Source organism: Gopherus evgoodei, chromosome 8 (assembly GCF_007399415.2).
Source record: "Gopherus evgoodei ecotype Sinaloan lineage chromosome 8, rGopEvg1_v1.p, whole genome shotgun sequence".
Lineage (NCBI taxonomy): Eukaryota > Metazoa > Chordata > Testudines > Testudinidae > Gopherus > Gopherus evgoodei.
In genome coordinates, this window is record NC_044329.1 from 105,929,462 (window position 1) to 105,947,667 (window position 18,206).

Genomic DNA, 18,206 nt, shown 5'->3' on the forward strand with positions numbered 1-18,206 from the left:
ACCTAGGAAATCCGCTGACTGATCAAACTGGTCCCTTTGCAGGCAGGGTAAAGATGCCTGTTGCCGGAGCCGTCAGCGCCAGCTGGTTAGATGATTGAGAAACAGGCGCCCTCTAGTGGCGGCAGATCCTCCCTGCAGCGGCACAAAAAAAAAAAGTTCAGGAGGATGAGAAGTTTGGAAGTTGCTGTAAGTTTTTGCCTCCTCGCTGCGCGCGTGTGTGTGTGTGATATTGACATGCTGACATGCTGCTCAGTACCCGCCTTCCTGTGCCTGTTCAAATAGCAATCATCAAATCCATCCTCACCAGCGAGGCTCCAACCCCCCCGCCTGACAAGCGCCTTTGCGCTCCCACCGCCTTCCCAACGCCGAAAATCTGCTCCGGCCAGCTCAGAAGTGGCTCCTCGGCTCTGCAAAAAGAGCATGGCGGAGGCTGGGGATCAGGCGCAAAGCCGGGCTCGTCCTCCGCGGAGCCTTTCGCCGTCTGACAAGCCCTGAGCAGCGCGGGGGGCTCCAGGCGCCGGCTCCTGCTTTGCACTTGCCACCTGCGGACGGGACGGGCAAAGTTTGTTTGAATAACAAGACCGGGGGCGGGTAAGATCCAGCAAAGCCACCAGGGAAGGCTCAGCTGGGAAGAGGCAGGATGCAACCCAACCTGGCGCTGATCTACTTCATCTTCGGGGGGCTCCTGCCAGGCGCCACGTCCAGGAGGAAGCAGATGGACCCCGGGCCATGTGAGCTGCCCCGATCGGTGAGCTGCTCCCCCTTGCCCCAGCCTGCGCCCCGCGCTCCGGCTTCTCCTCAAGCCCCAGGAAACTATCAGGGGATCCGCAGTGGGGGACTGGCCCTCAGCCTGGCAGTCTCCTTCAGGTGCCGGGGGGGGGGGATCATTGCTGCTTTGTATCTTCCCCGTCCAAATCAGTCCCCCCTCCCCGGGCATGGAGACAGTCCCATCCCAGCCCTGCTTGCTTCCCTCTCCTCTGATGGACCAGGGCTCGGCGGCGGGGGGACAGGATGGTTGCCCAGTTTGCTCAAGGCACGCCAGCTCCCCGGCACTTTCTGCCCAAGGAACCCTGCAGGGAGATGGGGCTGGGCTCTGGCTGCTCCACGGCAAAGCTCGGGGGCGGGGGCGGGGGTCTGATCACTATAGCCCAAGGGGGTCACTTTCCCTCTGTCTGCCTGGCTGGATCCACACATCCAGCGCTCCTGTGCAGAGAGCCCATCCAGCTGCATCTCTACGTCCCTGGGGCAGTGCCTCTAGGCAGGCACCACGTCCACACAGCTGTGCGAATGGCTGAGTGCACACAGGTGTAAACATGCAAGTTCTGTGTGTCAAGCTGGTACCTGGGTGAAGATACATGCAGATTAAATACAGTTTCTCTGTATGTCTTTCCATAGCTACACACTGCCTCCCCTTTGCACTGTGATGATATAGGTGCACATATAGCTTCTTTATATACATTTCATCTAGCTAGACATCTATGTGGCTCTAGCCATCACCACATTTTTCTGTATGATTTACATGCTAATATGCAGAGACGTGTATATATAGCTACAGAAACAGAGATAAATACAGTTACTGAAAAGGGATCCATTTTTATGAATTTGCCAAGGTGCCCGTTAGATTTTAAAGCCGAAATCTAACAAGCTAGGTTTGCAATGGGATAACTGTTGTATCCAACATAGAATGGGCTCTATTTTATTGAATGCAGGGAGCGTTCACTTACTAATTTTAAGGCTGGATTCCTTTCAGGGCCACTTTGAACTTGAACTGTATTTCTCAAATCTACTTGCTTATTCATAACTAACCAACAATTTATTAATTCGCCCAGAACCGCATTAGTACAGAATCAACAGTTCATCACTCAGGTGGAGACAGAACCAAGGTTTTGGGTGCGCACTGCACACACAGCACCATCTTGCAAGCAACTGTCACAGACTAGAGTTGAGTTATACCAAGGAACAATGCAGATGACAAGATTTCTTATTTAGATAGGTACACGCACAGACACTGTATTTTATCTGTTCCTGTATATTATAGGAGTTCAGTGTGTATATGCCTGGAGTGTGTGTTTGTGTGCACATACATACGGAGACAGTTTATGTATGGTTTATCTGTGTTGCATATGGATCTATGCAGATAGACCGTTGTGGTGTGTATCTCATAGACATCTCTTCTGAGGCTGTGTTGTTGTAGGTATAGTGTGTGCAGCAGAGTTGCTGTGTATGAAATTCTCTGTCTCTCTCTCTCTCACACATGCTGTCCTGTGGTTTTGCTGGCCCTGTGCCTCATCCCCAAAATGGACTGGCTCTGACTCTGTCTCTCCCCCATCCCTAGCAGGGAGAGCTAAACTCCTTCTTGTGGACCATTCGCCGGGACCCCCCGGCCTACCTGTTTGGCACCATCCACGTGCCCTACACGCGGGTGTGGGACTTCATCCCTGAGAACTCCAAGGCAGCGTTCCAGGCCAGCTCCAGTGTGTACTTCGAACTGGACCTCACTGATCCCTACACCATCTCAGGCCTGGCCAGCTGCCAGATGTTGCCCCACGGTGAGAACCTGCAGGACGTGCTGCCCCGAGAGCTCTACCGCCGTCTCAAACGGCACTTGGAGTATGTCAGGCTGATGCTGCCACACTGGATGACCCCAGACCAGCGGGGCAAGGGGCTATACGCTGACTACCTCTTCAATGCCATCGCCGGCAACTGGGAGCGCAAGAGGCCCGTCTGGGTGATGCTGATGGTCAACTCCCTGACTGAGACGGACATCCGCTCCCGAGGGGTGCCGGTGCTGGACCTCTACCTGGCCCAGGAGGCCGAGCGGATGAAGAAGAGGACAGGGGCTGTGGAGAGGGTGGAAGAGCAGTGCCACCCACTGAATGGGCTCAACTTCTCCCAGGTAAGGGGGGCTTGGGCCCCTGCCATTCTCTGTCCATCCCAGCAAGGGGGAGGGAAACTGACCAGCACCAGGATAAGGGAGCTCAGGAAGACAGGGCATGAGCCAAAGCCCATTGAGGCTGCAATGGCCTTTAGAACAGGCCCTCAGCAACCCAATGCAGCGATCAAGTGACAGAACACTGATGGTGTTGTGTATCTGTGGAGGTGACGCTTTCCCTCTGTGTGCGCATGGGATAGCCACCACGACACAATTGTGTACACTCTCTCTCTCTTTCCTGCATGTGATATTAGGGAGCCAGAGGCACCGAGATGTGGTGTCCACAAGTTTGTAATATGCAAGGGAATGTGTCAAACCTAGTATCAAATTTCTGCAGCGACTTGATAAAAAGTTTTTAACACCATCCTCTCATTCCCTGCAACTCAGAAGTAAAAATGTGAATTGAATGGATGGGGAGCAGAGGGAGTTTTAATGTCATTTTCAGTGTGTTTAATATTATGCAAACTGCTTGAGTGTTCTTACTTTATTATTCCACGTCTAAAGAAATGGACTTTCATATAAGCTGTTGCGTACTGAGATAAGTTGAATTTTCATTTTTGAATCTGCAAGGGGGGGTTGTGAAGAGGAGGTGAAGCTTGGAAAGTGAAGGACAGATTAAGGAGCCAGTGTTGGTGTAGCTGGAATCCAGAATGTCTCTTTCTGTTGGTAATTCAGCTTTCTAAACCAAATTTCAAGCCAGGATCGATTTCATTTTAGTGGAGTAGCAGAAATACATTCACAGCTCTTGACATTGTTTTGTGAAACTGTCAGATTAGAAATACTGGAAATTCTGAAAATGAGCAAAAGGAGCGGGAGGGGGAAATATTCCAGAGAAAATCATGACTTACAATTACAATGTATCATTTTTTTTAAACCGGCTTTCATCATTACTGTTAGTGCAATTATTTCCTGTCCTACCCTGCTGTCCTTAGTTAAACAAAATATCCTCAGTGACTCTTTAAGTGGAGAAATTGTCACCAAGTGATGCATTTTTCAAAGATCTAACGGGGGTTTTGCTTTACAGCAAAAAAAAAATCATTTTTTTTTTTAGCAAAAATAAAGTTCTTTAATGTTTCCAGTTGTAGGAGTGTACACAGAATATACAGAGTTCCCACAGCAAATCAGTGAGAGCCTGGGCTCTGAGAGCATGGAAAGTATAGTTTGAGTTGTTAAAAAATTCTTATTCTAAACCAAAAACTACAGACATCTGTGGGTTTTTTACAAGGAATTTGCTTCTCCTTTTCCTTCAAAGAGTTAACCGCCTTTTCTTTTTGTTGACCACATACTTCTTTAAAACCAAAGTCTCAATAATTAACCACGGTACCCTCCCAATATTGATCCGATCCTGGTTGGCTGTAGTAGGTCAAATAGTACTTAAAATAAAACACATGAAAGACCTTAGTTAAAAAACTACACTTGGAAGCTTTTTGAATGTGAATCATATTACACATTTTTGTGTGTGTGAGGGAAAGAGAATTGCAAAGAAATGTTCTAACCATAGTACTGAGGGGATGAGAATTCAACTTATTTTCCTTTTAGTCACTGATTTTTAACATGTACAGAGAATCCCTCTTCCTTTAAAAAGAATTAGGACTATTACCTAGTTAGTAAAGGAGTTGTTTTATAGACAGTAAAGGGGAGTTTTGTGGAAAATTCTGATGTTTATTAACAAAATGTTAGGTTTTGATGATTATGGATTGTTGATGTTACTACAAAAACAGGTCACCATTCAAGAGTTACTTTAAAATTATGATTTTATTTCGCTTGACGCCACTTCTGGAAAGGTGGCCATCAAAACAACGTGAGACAAAATTAAGTAAAACAAACCAGAGAGCTCTTTACTTGCTTCCTTTAAGATGAATACATTCTGGCACCTGGCAAATTGTTTGGCTGTAGTAATTTGTAATGTTATCCCACTGTCTAGCAGTCCCACTGCTTGGGGTATTACTGTGCTAATTGAGGGGAGTGGGTTCCTTTAACTGGGTTTCTTCTCTTAATTCTCAATCTTGGAGTCTTCCGTTAGACACACATAATTAAACATACTAAAAATGGAAATCAGAAATTGATCAGTTCTTGTGTGTGTGGTTTGAGAACATCTGAGCTAAATTATACTCCCAAATCTGCTAAGTGCATCAGCGCTTCTTACCTGCTTTCAGCATTACTGTAATATTGCATATAATATATGAGAATATTTGGAAATCAAGTCTTGTAATTGTGCCTCATTTAAACATCTCTCTGCTTTTTGTTTTCCAGAGAAAAATCCAGCATGTTTCCCTTAGTAAGTTTAAAACTATAGTCATTGGCTTTCTCCCTGTCCAACCCCTCCACCCCCAAATCTGAAAGGCAGCTTTGTGTTACTGAAAATTTTGAATAGGACTTTGTACACCAAATCCGTTAATCTGATACCATGAGGAGGGGGAAATCAAGAAGTGATCACCCCGTTGTACTTGGTTTCGATTGTTGCTGAAAGAAATGGGAGGTTTTTGCATTTTTAACCAGGAGTGTTCCATGCCTGGAGTTCCTTCTATTTGTGAATCGTTTTATACAGATGAGAAAATTAAGACGTACAATGTAACTGATTGCTTCTTAGCGAACATATGTAGTATATCATTTTCCCATTGTGCACCTTGGCAATATAACGTTCATAGTCTGACCCTCCATTCTGCTTGGAACTTCTGCATAGTATTCCCTGCTGATATATGGAGACCATGTGGCTAATATACTGCAGCTTTACCATTGATTTTAATTGCCTTCTAAGTGTTCTTGAGACTGAGAGGGGCCCAATCCAGTATTTACAAGCACCCACAACTCCTAGTGACTTCAGTGACAGTTATGGTTATGCACGAAATTCAGGATTGGGCCCTGGATATATGTAAGTCCCAGCACTAGCAAACAACGCAGTGCATCACCTGGTGGTGAAGGGTTCTAAATCCAAGGGCTGGTCTACACTATGGGGGAAAATCGTACTCCGTATGTGAATAACGTAGCTGAACTGGAAGTATCTAAGATCGAATTACTCACCATCCTCACGGCACGGGATAGAAGTCCGCGGCTCCCCCTGTAGATTCCGCAACTCAGTTTGGGTTGGTGGAGTTACGGAATTGATATAAGCGCGTTCGGGGATCGATATATCGTGTCTAGATGAGACGCAATATATTGATCCCTGAGCAATTGATTGCTATCCACTGATACGGCGGGTAGTGAAGACGTACCCCAAGTGTGATACATAAAGATGGGTCAGAACCTCAGAGTCCGAACTTTCACAATGCAGGAATATGATTCAGAACAGATCAGAACTATATGGATCCATCTTAGTAGCTTTGATTAGGAGTGAAGTTTTTGGGCAATAGCTCAAAGGTTTGGTGCCTATATCCCTTTGAGGATCTGGGCCTAATTACTAACAGACACTTCCCTGAATTGCCAAGCTCAGGTCCTGCTTCACGTCCATATTTTGAACTCCCCATTTCCAGTCCAGGCCCATCTCTAGTTTTTAGGCTCCTAGCCCCAGATTAGGACTTTATGTGGCAAGGGGTGAGGAAAGGCAGCCACATGAATGCCAATGGGAGCAGAAGTGATTTGCCCACAAATGTTCCATGGAGTTAGAGAGAGGAAAACGCTTCTTGAAGTTCAGAAAGAGCAGTATCTCCTGGTGTTCTTGGGACCCCACTGTCTAAAAGCTCCATTATTGTTATAACAAGGGCTTTCCAGGAAGCTAAAGTACCTGTTTGATTTTGGGTAGAGGTGAGCCCGACCCCACACCTCATCATGCTGACATTTGGGGAGGTTCGCATCCAGATTTGGATCTGAACTTTGCAGCCGGCTCCTAACTCTGCAAGGGGACCTGAGTGAAATCAGGTGTCCATTAAAACCAATGAGGCTGTTGCCATTGACTTCAACAGAGCCAGGATTTCACCCCTGTATCTGAGCACCCCGATCCCCGGGGAAGATTTGAAACTTCGCTGCTCGGTTCTGTCTCTAGACATGGAACCCAGCATGATTGCTAAGAAGGTATTTACTCCCTGCCCTCTAATTCATTCCTATATATTATCCACTTCACTCTCTTTCATCTCCCATCACTAGTTCTTTGTCCACACAGTTAATCCACATTCAGCTGGTGGCAAAGTCTTTTGTTACTATGCTTCCTGTTTGCAAAGTAGCCTTGCTAAAGACCCAGTGTTGTCCTGAGGATTTTAAACCTCTCCATACATGGAAAATAACACTGATTGAACGAAGGCTATGTTCATTATCCTCAAGATGTCTAGGTTTTCCTTCTTAGTCCTGAATCTGATTATTATCTGGATTGTATCACTGCAAGATGTGGTGGGGTAAGTTAAACGAGAGACGTAATATCAAACTGTAATTGATTGGATCAGAAACCGCCTGGAAGAAAGGAGCTCTAGATAGTGCCAGATCAAACTTCACACTTAGCTAGTCTCTTCCTTTCATTTCTCTTCCCCCTCGCTCGCTGCACAAATAAACATTGTTTTCCTACTTCCCACCAAGGAGAGTCAGAATTAAGTGGGAGAAATGACTTTTGTTAACAAAGTCAGTCTTCATTTCCCAGGTCCTGCTGTTCCATCAAACTCTGGGACATGGCAGCTCTGATTACGCTATTGATAGGATTACAGAGAGTACAAGTGCTGTTTAATAAAAGGGCTATGGGTGGTCCATCATGTTTGGCCAGTGACATTTATTTGCACTCTTTATGTTGGGCCCTGAATAGCAGAAATATTAATATACAGACAGGGCAATTTTTTTGGTATGCCTAACATTCTTCCCCCTCCTTTTTAAAAAAGATTAAATATTTTTGCATCTATAAGGGCCATTATCTTCAGATGGTACAAATTGCTGTAGCTCTGATTTCAGTGGAGCGATGCCAGTTTACACCAACTGAGGACCTGGTCCAGCTTAAAAAAAAAACAAAATACAGATGAAAAAGTTAATATGTTTAGAACTGGGCAAAATGTTAATGTTTTTCCTTTGGGGGGAGGGTTGTGTTGGTGGGAAACTGGGATTTTGACAAACAATTTTTCTCTCTCAATTTTTTTTCCCAACAACAATAAAGCCAAAAGCCCTAAATATTTCAGATATTGGTGGCGGAATACCAGAAGATTTTTGGTCTACTTTGCCAAAAGCTCCTCCTCCCAAAATAAATAAGTTTTAGTCTGTTTTATTTTTTGAAGAAAACCTGAATTTCTCGGGCGTGCGTGTGGGGGGAGGTGTAATTTTCCAGTTAGCTCTATAAAATTCATAATGAAAAGGTACAAGGCAAAATTAAAATTATTCTGTATTGTGTGCGTGCTGCAAAGAGGTCACAAGATGGAGTCACTTTAAAACCTGCACTAGGCAACTGTTTAAGATAAAAATATGTACTCAAAAAAGAAATCAGTAGCTGCTACTAATAGTTATACCCCAAGTTATCAAAACCGGAAAGATTTATAAAATCTAATTTACTTTTCATACGGATCTCTAGGGCGATGCTGTTTTCCAACTTGAGACCTTTCTTTTGCATCCAGCTCTGTCATCATGCCTATAAAAGAAAAAGTCAGCCAGTTAAAGATGGCTTGCAGGGCAATTGGCAATTAATCTACAGCACTGATATTCAATTGCAAATGTATATAACAGATTGTATATACTTGGTTGTACACTTTACTCGCCCCCACAAACCTTCATATATTGCTTGGGTTAGAATCATGCAATATTAGGGTTGGAAGAGACCTCAGGAGGTCATCTAGTCCAACCCCCTGCTCAAAGCAGGACCAACACCAACAAAATCATACTAGCCAGGGCTTTGTCAAGCTGGGCCTTAAAAACCTCTAGGGATGGAGATTCTACCACCTCCCTAGATAGCCCATTCCAGTGCTTCACCACCCTCCTATTGAAATAGTGTTTCTGAATATCCAACCTGGGTCTTCTCCACTGCAACTTGAGACCATTGCTCCTGGTTCTGTCATCTGCCACCACTGAGAACAGCTGAGTTCCATCCTATTTGGACCCCCTCTTTAGGTAGTTGACGGCTGCCATCAAATCCCCCCTCACTCTTCTCTTCTGCAGACTAAATAACCCCAGTTCCCTCAGCCTCACCTCATAAGTCATGTGCCCCAGCCCCCTAATCATTTCCGTTGCCCTCTGCTGGACTCTCTCCAATTTGTCCACATCTTTTCTGTAGTGGGGGGCCCAAAACTGGATGCAATAGTCCAAGTGTGACCTCACCAGTGCTGAATAGAGGGAAATAATCACTTTCCTTGATCTGCTGGCAATACTCCTACTAATGCAGCCCAATATGCCATTGGCCTTCTTGGCAACAAGGTCACACTGCTGACTCATATCCAACCTCTCGTCCATAAGCACCTGTACTACAGTCACATTTTCTGGGGTGGATCCCTTCATATCGGAGGGATTTTGATTAGTGGATCCATTGGTAAGATCAGGGTCTCAATTTGCAAACTCTTCAGGTCAAGAACTGGTTCTCCATGCTTTTTCACGGCACCTCATACAATGGTGTGCTGATCCTGATGAGGGCACTTGAACATTTATTTAAATATAGAAATCAAATCATAATCATTGTTGCAGGGCCAAATGATGGATGAAGCCGGGGGGAGCGGTAAGAAGTGATTTATTTGGTTACAGCATCCAGACTACTCGTTCCCCTCCGCTTCGCGACCAACGAAGTGAGCCCTGAGTTATGGTGACAGCATCTTTTATCCCTACTCTTCTCTTGGTACCCGCCGTATCCCCTACCTTCCCAATCATCCTTTTGCTTCCTAATATGGTGAAGATTACCCCTTCCCAGACCTGACCTGTTTGCTCCCTAATAGGAAGAGGCTGCCTTTCCCTGGACCCTACCCATTTGATTCCTTATATCGTGCATTTTGAAGCCCTATTTTACTGGCAGCAGATTGGGTAACTGAATAGCCTAATTTATGGTAAGACCCCAAATTAGGGAACTTGCGGCTTAATTTGCGAGAGGACATGACTCCTGAGGCAATACTTACATTGTCCTTTTTCCTGTTAGACGGGGCCCCCCCATGCAGCTGAGAGTCATCGCTTCCTAGCCAGGGTTTCTGCGGAGAATTATGAAGGCAGACGCTTATGCCTGGATCTGGCCTTCAGCTCCCTAGGCCAGATCCAGCGCCGAGACCCCCTTTATTCCCACACCCACAATAATAACAGCTGATATTGATGCCATTTTGTTTCCTATTTGGAGTGCACTCACTGTATTGCCTAGGAGTCTAGCCCCCCAAGATCAAGAAATATGAAGCTCTTTTAGGCAGCCCCCTTCTCTTTTTTACTCTGTTTGTACAGCACCTAGCACCCTGGAATCCTGGTCTATGGCTGGTTTTACACCCGGGTGAGTTTTGCCTGTAGCTCACCCTTATTCACGCGCCATGGCTATGGTTGGATTTGCAATCCTTCAGTGAAGTCTCTACATCCCACATGATCTACACTGCTGAGAACTTTTAAACCATGATTGGATGTTCCTCTAAAACATCTGCTCTCAGAATTATTTTGGAGGACGGTCTCTGGGACTGTGTTATACAGGAAGTCAGACTAGATGGTCCCTTCTGGCCTCGGGATCTGCGAAACACTGCCTTAAAAACACCAGGGGCAACTTTCTGTGCTCTACTATATCTTCCAGGGCTCTGTCGCAGAGACCCACCTACGACTAGACTTCAGAGTCAGTGGGGATAAGGGACTAAACGGGTGAAGGGGTCAATCTGTATTTGATTCTGGCGCTCTTGAAGGAACACTGAATAATGATGAAATGGACTTTGTTTGGTTTTATATTTTGTTAATCAACCCTCTCCCTCCTCCCTCGATCTCAACATATATTTAAAACAAGGATTCCCAGCCTGGTGATTGTGACTCTCAGGGGAGGCTGAAACAAGCATCAGGGACCTTGCATTTCCATCCTGCTAAAATGGAGGGAGATTCTGGTCACCAGGTTCCATGATCCCCTGAAATGGCAAAGGCTGAATGCCACCGATGTAAAGCAATTTAGTGAAAGGGAAGTCTTCTAATTTCCCTGGGTGAAAGCCAGTTATAGTGTAGCACCTATGCAAATCTTCCCTCTCACTCACCCACTCAACCACTGTGCTTAGGATGCACGAGGCAGAAGTGCCTAGACAGATGGTGGGGGTGAGGAGGAGCCAGTTATATCTCTGTGTGCCATGACGGTTGGCTGCCTGGGTAACAGGAGACCAGAGGAGTGACTCGAGGCACCATTATGCAGAGCCAGTGGCCCTAACACATCACACGGCATGGCATAAAGATACTGTGGCTTCTACTCCAGAGCTAGCAACTGCAGAGAGGTTAAGCTACAGACTTTTTCTTTAGTGTCAGATTGGGGAGGGGAACGTAGTGAGCCTCACGTTCTCTTGTGCTTAGCTCCATTGGCAAATCTCTGGCCTAAAACAACCCATCAGTGTCCCTCTGAACTAGTGCTCCCGATCAAGGGAGACTTTGCCGTAGCCAGACAGAATGATCTCCTGTTCGCGCAGTTGAGTAGTGAAATGCATCAGACCGATCCATCAGCACTGGGCGGTATGTTAGAGGCACAATTGCATGCAATGAAAACACGTGTACTCTGCAGAGGCAAGTATCAGAGGGGTAGCCGTGTTAGTCCTGGATCTGTAAAAAGTGACAAAGAATGAGTCTAGAGATAACGAGGTTAGTTCAATCAGGGAGGATGAGGATCGAACTAACCTTGTTATCTCTAGACTGATTCTTGCCTTCATATTTATACCTGCCTCTGGAAATTTCCACCACATGCGTCTGATGAAGTGGGTATTCACCCACGAAAGCTTATGCTCCAATGCTTCTGTTAGTCTATAAGGTGCCACAGGACTCTTTGCTGCTTTCTGCAGAGACAGGCCACCTTGTTAGATGGTGCATCGCTCTGTTGAATGGGAACTGAAAAGCTTTTTCTGATCACTCCAGAGTCCACTTTCCTCTGACATTTGCTATTGCGCAGCGATCCCTGATCTATTCTGGAGACCAGCGATGCCACATCTATTGCAGGAGGCAACTCTCATTTTTAAAACTGCACATCCGGGAAGGAGGGAAATGTATCCATCCTCTTATTGGGCAGCATGCTCATTAGGGCAGGGACCGGCTTTTTATTCTGTTTGTGCAGTGCCTAGCATGGTGGGGTCCTGTTCCATGATTGGGGCTGCAGGGTACTACTGCAATACAAATAATTAATAATCCTCTGTGTCTGTAGAGGGCCCCTTGGGAGCAGAAATGGTATAATTTTGCTGTGTGTGGGGGGGTCGGGGGGGTAGGGGGAGGCAAGCATGCCCTGCTGTACAACCCTGAGCCCTGTTACCCAGAGCCAGACTATGCAACTGTGCATGGGTCAGGTGACAAGATTTTGCAAAGGGTCTTCAGAGCAGTCCTTCACCCACTGGAGTAAAGGCACCTAGGGAGATGACTCCTCCCCCCAGCTGCATGCTGCACTGGGGATATAGGCCCAGATCCACAAAGGTACGTTGGCTCCTAGCTTCCACTGATTTCAGTGGAGGCTAGGACTCTAAACACAATGTTGTGTTTAGACCTTAAGAACCTCAATTCAAGTACAGTTCAAGCTCCAGCCCTCAGTGAAATCTTTAATGGTCTTCCCTCAGTCCCTGGTGGATAGCAGTCTACGTTATAAAGCCAACCCACATCATTCCGGCTGGTCAGTGGTTCCTGTACTGAAATGATCTTAAGCAAGGGCACTAATTCACTTCGTGCTCCCGCTGGGACTGGGGTCTGCAGCAGAGCTCTTGGCAAGGCAAGGCTGGGAACTTCAGAGTGATATACTGTGCTGGAGACGGCAGAACAGGCTTGCCCTGTAATGCACTTCAGGTTCCAATCCCTCCATCGTTCACCTCTTTGCTTTCTATAACAACCACAGACAATGAACCATGTGAAGGAGAAATATTGGTTAATCCATGCCTAGATTTAATAAATGGGTAGGATTTATCCTGCCTGTCTATTGGCTTTATTGCATGTTTTACCAGGGCATGCGCGCTCTCTCTCTCTCTCTCACACATGCACACACACCCATCCCACCCCTGCTTCCTCCCCCCACCACCATATTAAAGTGTAAGGACTGATTATACACACACAGAGATGCCATTTGACAGCATGAGGATTGATTACACACACACACACATACGTAAGAAGAATTTCAAAGGTGACCAGTGATTTGAGGTGCCTCAGTTTCTGACTACCCAACCCGGGAGACTTTAAAGGGGCCTCATTCTGAGGATGCTGAGCCAGTCCCCATCTGCTGAAAACCAGTCCCCTTGAACATGTGGCAAGTAGGGTATTCAGCGTCATTAGTCACTTCTGAAAATCTTGGCCTAAAAGGTTTGAAAAGAAGCCAAACTCATAATAAGACTGAAATAAAAAAGGATGCATGAAAATACAGTATATTAGCAGTAGGGTGGATGGGCCATATGACTGAGGTAAGATAAGAAGACCTCATGCACCTTGGTTTAATTTTACGACAAAACTTTACTGAAGTTCAAGAAGTTGGCAGACCCGCTTTATTTTAATTTCTGTGAGTCTTTGTACTTCCAGGCTCCAGCCATGATAGTGCCTAAGCTGATACAACAGTTGAGAGGCAACCAGAAGGAGGAAGTATCCGAAATCTCACTTTTGAGCCCGTTCTCCGTGCTATTTATTTCCAGCCCAGTTTTTCAGACCTAAGAGTTTTGTAACCCCATCTCCAATGTCTGGTGGCTTTCCTGAACCTCCAAACCTTCTAAGGATCAGTTTGTTAGAAGACATTTATTGAAGGATGGGAGAAACTGGTAGAGCTAAGGTTCTTTCTACTAGCAAGTGTGAAGGCCAACACAATGGGGATTAAATTAGGGACTCCAGAGCTACAGGCATGAGGTGCTACAGCTTGAGCTAAAGAGACAAGGCTCTGTAATTGAGACTCAGATTTGGCACAGAGGAAGATCCATAACACATACTCACCAAAGGGTTGCACAGACTCAACAAATACAGTTCTGTCATCTTCATCTTCTTCTTTGAATTTCCATCCTCTCTTCCCTCTAGTGTTCAAGTATATATTGCAGCTGCTTACTCCTGCTCTGCTCATTGAGTTTCACATCTAACAATATTTTGAATCCTTACAAAGTTATAAATGCCTTTGCTGATGCCCTTGCAAATGGAACTTGGTCCAGAAGCTCAGATGTGAGTACGTGTAAATCAAAGGTTCATTTCAGTCATCTTTCCTAGCTCTGGTTATTCTAACCATGTTCTTTAATATTTGCATTTCCACTTAGAGCATCTATGTTTCTATGAGGTCCTTGGAAAAAGCTTCTGTTGCAAGTCATTTCATTATCATAACGTGATCTAAACGGAAGCCGCTAAAGCCTATAAATTAAAATCATCTGTCTGGCACTTCGGGATGGCACCACAGCATGTTGTTTGAATTGCGTGAATCCGTCAGCACAAATATTTTTGATATAAATGAATGGAAAGCTTTTACGTTTTCTTCAAATCTCCCATTATAAGACTGATTTAACATGGGTTTAAACACCCCATTCTCCAATACATACATGCCCATTGCCTGAGTTAATTTCTTTCAATTCTGCCATTTTGTCTAACTTTAGGGTAACTTTTATAATATATTTGTTTGTTTATTTCCTGTTAATGAATCCCTGCTGACAACCTTCACCCGTATACTTGAAGACAATGGGAGTCTTGCAACTGATTTCTTTGTACCCGGGAAAGCATCCCATATGTGTAGGGAGTGAGCAACCTTCCATTTATTATGGGCCAAATCCTGCAGTTCTTACTCCCTCAAAAACCTCCTTTAGAGTCTGTGTGGGGGCGGCAGGGACAGGCTGGGAGGGCAAGGATTTCCTGAGAAAAGCCAGATGGAAACCCCCAGGAAATTTGCATGGTCAAACATAGAAGGGGTGAAACAAATGTCTATTTACCTACTTATCCAGCACTAATTGCAATAGTATATGAATGCCCGAGTTTCATTAAAATATTATATCTTCACAACAACTTTGTGGGGCAGGGAAGTGTTGTTTTTCCTCTTTCACAGATGGGGAGCTGAGGCACAGAGAAATTAAATGACTTGACCAAGGTGACATGGGAAGTCTGTAGCAGAGCAGAGAAATGAACCTGGCTTTCCCAGTCCCAGGAGTGGGCCCAAACTACTGGGCTAGCCTTCCCCTTGAGTAGAAATGAGGGGAAATTTTCTTACTTCTCATTTTCTTTTCAACATTTTGGTAACAAACATTTGGAAACAAAGGCCAGGATTTTCAAATGACCAGTGAGTTCAGGTGACTTCATTTTGGGGGGCCTATCTGGAAACTCGATCTTCACAAAGTGCTGAGCCCCCAATCTCTGGAAATCATACCCTCTCTAAGATGTCTCCACTTGAACACCCAAAAACTGAAGCACCTAAAATCACCAGTCACTTTTGAGTGCCATACCAACATAGCATTGTTCACTGGATTCTAATTAATTTATTTATCTAATCTTTCTCCAGTGCCTCTCTATCCCGGATCTTCTACTGTGCCCACTGCCAGAGGCAGCTCTAGACATTTCGCCGCCCCAAGCACAGCTTCATGCCGTGGGGGTGCTCTGCCGGTTGCTGGTCCCACGGCTCCGGTGGACCTCCCGCAGGCGTGCCTGAAGAGGATCCTCTGGTCCCGCAGTTCCGGTGGACCTCCCACAGGCATGCCTACAGAGGGTCCTCTGGTCCTGTGGTTCCGGTGGACCTCCCGCAGGCTTGCCTACAGAGGGTCCTCTGGTCCCGCGGTTCTGGTGGACCTCCCACAGGCATGCCTGCGGAGGGTCCACTGGTCTCACGGCTTTAGTGGAGCCGCGGGACCAGTGGACCCTCCACAGATAAGCCTGCGGGAGGTCCACCGAAGCCACAGGACCAGCAGACCCTCCGCAGGCATGCCGCCGAAGGCTGCCTGTCTGCCGTCCCCCCAGCGGCCGGCAGGGCTCCCCCCATGGCATGCCTCCCCAAGCATGCGCTTGGCGTGCTGGGGCCTGGAGCTGCCCCTGCCCACTGCTGTTGTATTGGGGTTCCTATAGGGGACAAAATTACCCACAGTTCATGAAAACTAGAAAAGAAAACTGTCTACAAACAAAGTGAAACTGAACAGGCTGGTTTCATGTGCAGTAAAGTGCAAAAAAGTAAACAAATGGTCAATAGATTGATTGATTTTTTTTAAAAGACCTTTCCATTTGCATAAATTAACTTGCTATTCGTAACAAAGAGGAGAATATTTCCTTATTTAAAGATTTTATATCTTGACTGCATATTGCCAGTATTTTAGAAACTGCATTAACGCTTATAACAAGCCTAATGACTTATCACGTTTGTTAGCAACTACGGTTGCTTACTGATAACTCGTGGTATGCTTTCTGCAACTAAGCCATTTTTGCTTCCTTTTGATTTTTTTCCATGGACATTTCCTATTACGGGATATCTCAGTGGTCTGAGCATTGGCCTGCTAAACCCAGGCTTGTGAATTTAAGCCTTGAAGGGGCAGTTTAGGGATCTGGGGCAAAAATCTGTCTGGGGATTGGTCCTGCTTTGAGCAGGCGGTTGGACTAGATGAACTCCTGAGGTCCCTTCCAACCCTGATAGTCTATGATTCCAAGATATCTATTCAATATTAGGCCAATGCAAAGCTCTCAGTATAAAGAAGATGCAAAGTCAGCAAGGGGAGTGAGAAAAATGAGACTCGAGAAACATAGCTGAGTTACTGAAGGCCTTTGTGTTTTCTGGCCTGTAGCTGATTTACAATGTTACAACAATCAAGACAGTGAATTTTATTCCGCTAGTCAAATGTAATTGGAGTCACTGGGCCAGATTGCCAGCTGGTATGTATGGGTGTGGTTCTACTGATTTAAGTGGAGCCGTGTCAGTTTACAGGTGAGGAGATAGTCCACGCATTGAGTAGCATGGATGTGGTCAGCAGGAATTATTGAGTAAAGTGCAGTTGATTTCTGGTTCTAGTAGTTATTTATGTTGTCTGGGATACCACAAAAGGACAAATGTTGATGAGATAATCATGCTAACTGCTTATTATACCATTTAATCACTTAGCAGGGTTAAATATGAAAGAGCAGGGCTTGATTTCTCTTCCCCACGTTACTGAGTAGAATGGAAATCAGACTTAGAGAAGGACTTTTTCAAGAACTTTTTCAAGAAACGAGGAATAAAACAGCTCATCTAGAAACAGGCTTACTGGCAAATCAGGCTACCAGTCCTGTGTCATAGCCAGAATTATTCTGAAGTCACGTCTGCTTCATATGGTGTGTTCCAGAGAACAGTGACAGTCTGTCAACACAAAGAAATATGAGTTTGAGGTTAGTTTTTTCATTGCCAGTTTCATTGCTCAGTAATGAAAACCCCCTCCAGAGTTCTGATGTATGTCCAAGGGAATGGGGCACTCATCTGGCCCTACGGGAGGATGATTTTGAACACAAGTAGGCTGGCTTTTTCTCAAAAGAGTGGCTTGATGGAATAGGTTGGTAATGAGATTTGAAGCTTCCCAATGCTAGACACCTAGCATGACACCAATTCATGGGACAAAAACCTTGTTACCATTTGATGACTGCTTGGTCGGTTTTGTGGGATGAATTGGTTGTCTCAGCCACTAAAATAGGTCTTGATGTCAACAAAAATCACTGGTGCTTATCAGTACCTATTCTGGTGTTCTTGAGAGAGAGCGAGAGCAAGGGACTGAGTGGGCCTTGGAAACTGAGCTGCCATCTTTGATGTGATGCCATCTCTCTAGATCCAGATATAGTTATGGTGGTGGGACGGGGCCAGTGGGTTTTGCATTGTTCTGACCCCTGCTGTGCTATAGCGAAGAGAAGGAGTCAGCCTGCAGGGTTGGCAGGCTGGCACCATTTGCCAAGAGTATATTCTCTTACAGTGATTTAGGCTGGGGTTAGGCTGTGGCTCTAGCGGTTCCCTCAGACATATAGTCTGGATGAGATTTACCCCCTTTTGTGTCCTGTATGCCCACAGGCCACAACCTGATAGTGGCACCAATATCCCATCCACCCCAGCATGCTTTACAGGTCTGACCTAATATTTAGCAAAGTAACTTATATAAACCCCATTGCTGTAGTTTCTCACCATCTTTGATGTATCCTCACAATGCTCCTGTGAGGTAGGGACGTGCTATTAGCCTCGTTGTACAGATGGGGGACTGAGGCACAGAGGGACTAAGTGGCTTGCCAAAGGTCACACGGGAAGCCTGTGGAGAAGCAGGGACTTCAAAATCTA

General features: G+C 45.7%; 1 protein-coding gene across 2 annotated transcripts in view; it reads left to right on the forward strand.

The window, feature by feature from the left end:
- The first annotated feature begins 278 nt into the window (after positions 1-278).
- The window catches only part of TRABD2B (TraB domain containing 2B), a 417,779-nt gene continuing 399,851 nt past the window's right edge, over positions 279-18,206 (forward strand). For both annotated transcript variants that reach the window (XM_030573890.1, XM_030573891.1), the window contains exons 1-2: positions 279-748; positions 2,336-2,896. In XM_030573890.1, coding sequence (XP_030429750.1) covers positions 641-748; positions 2,336-2,896 — 669 coding nt within the window. In that variant the 5' untranslated portion in view covers positions 279-640. The remainder of the gene's footprint in view (positions 749-2,335; positions 2,897-18,206) is intronic.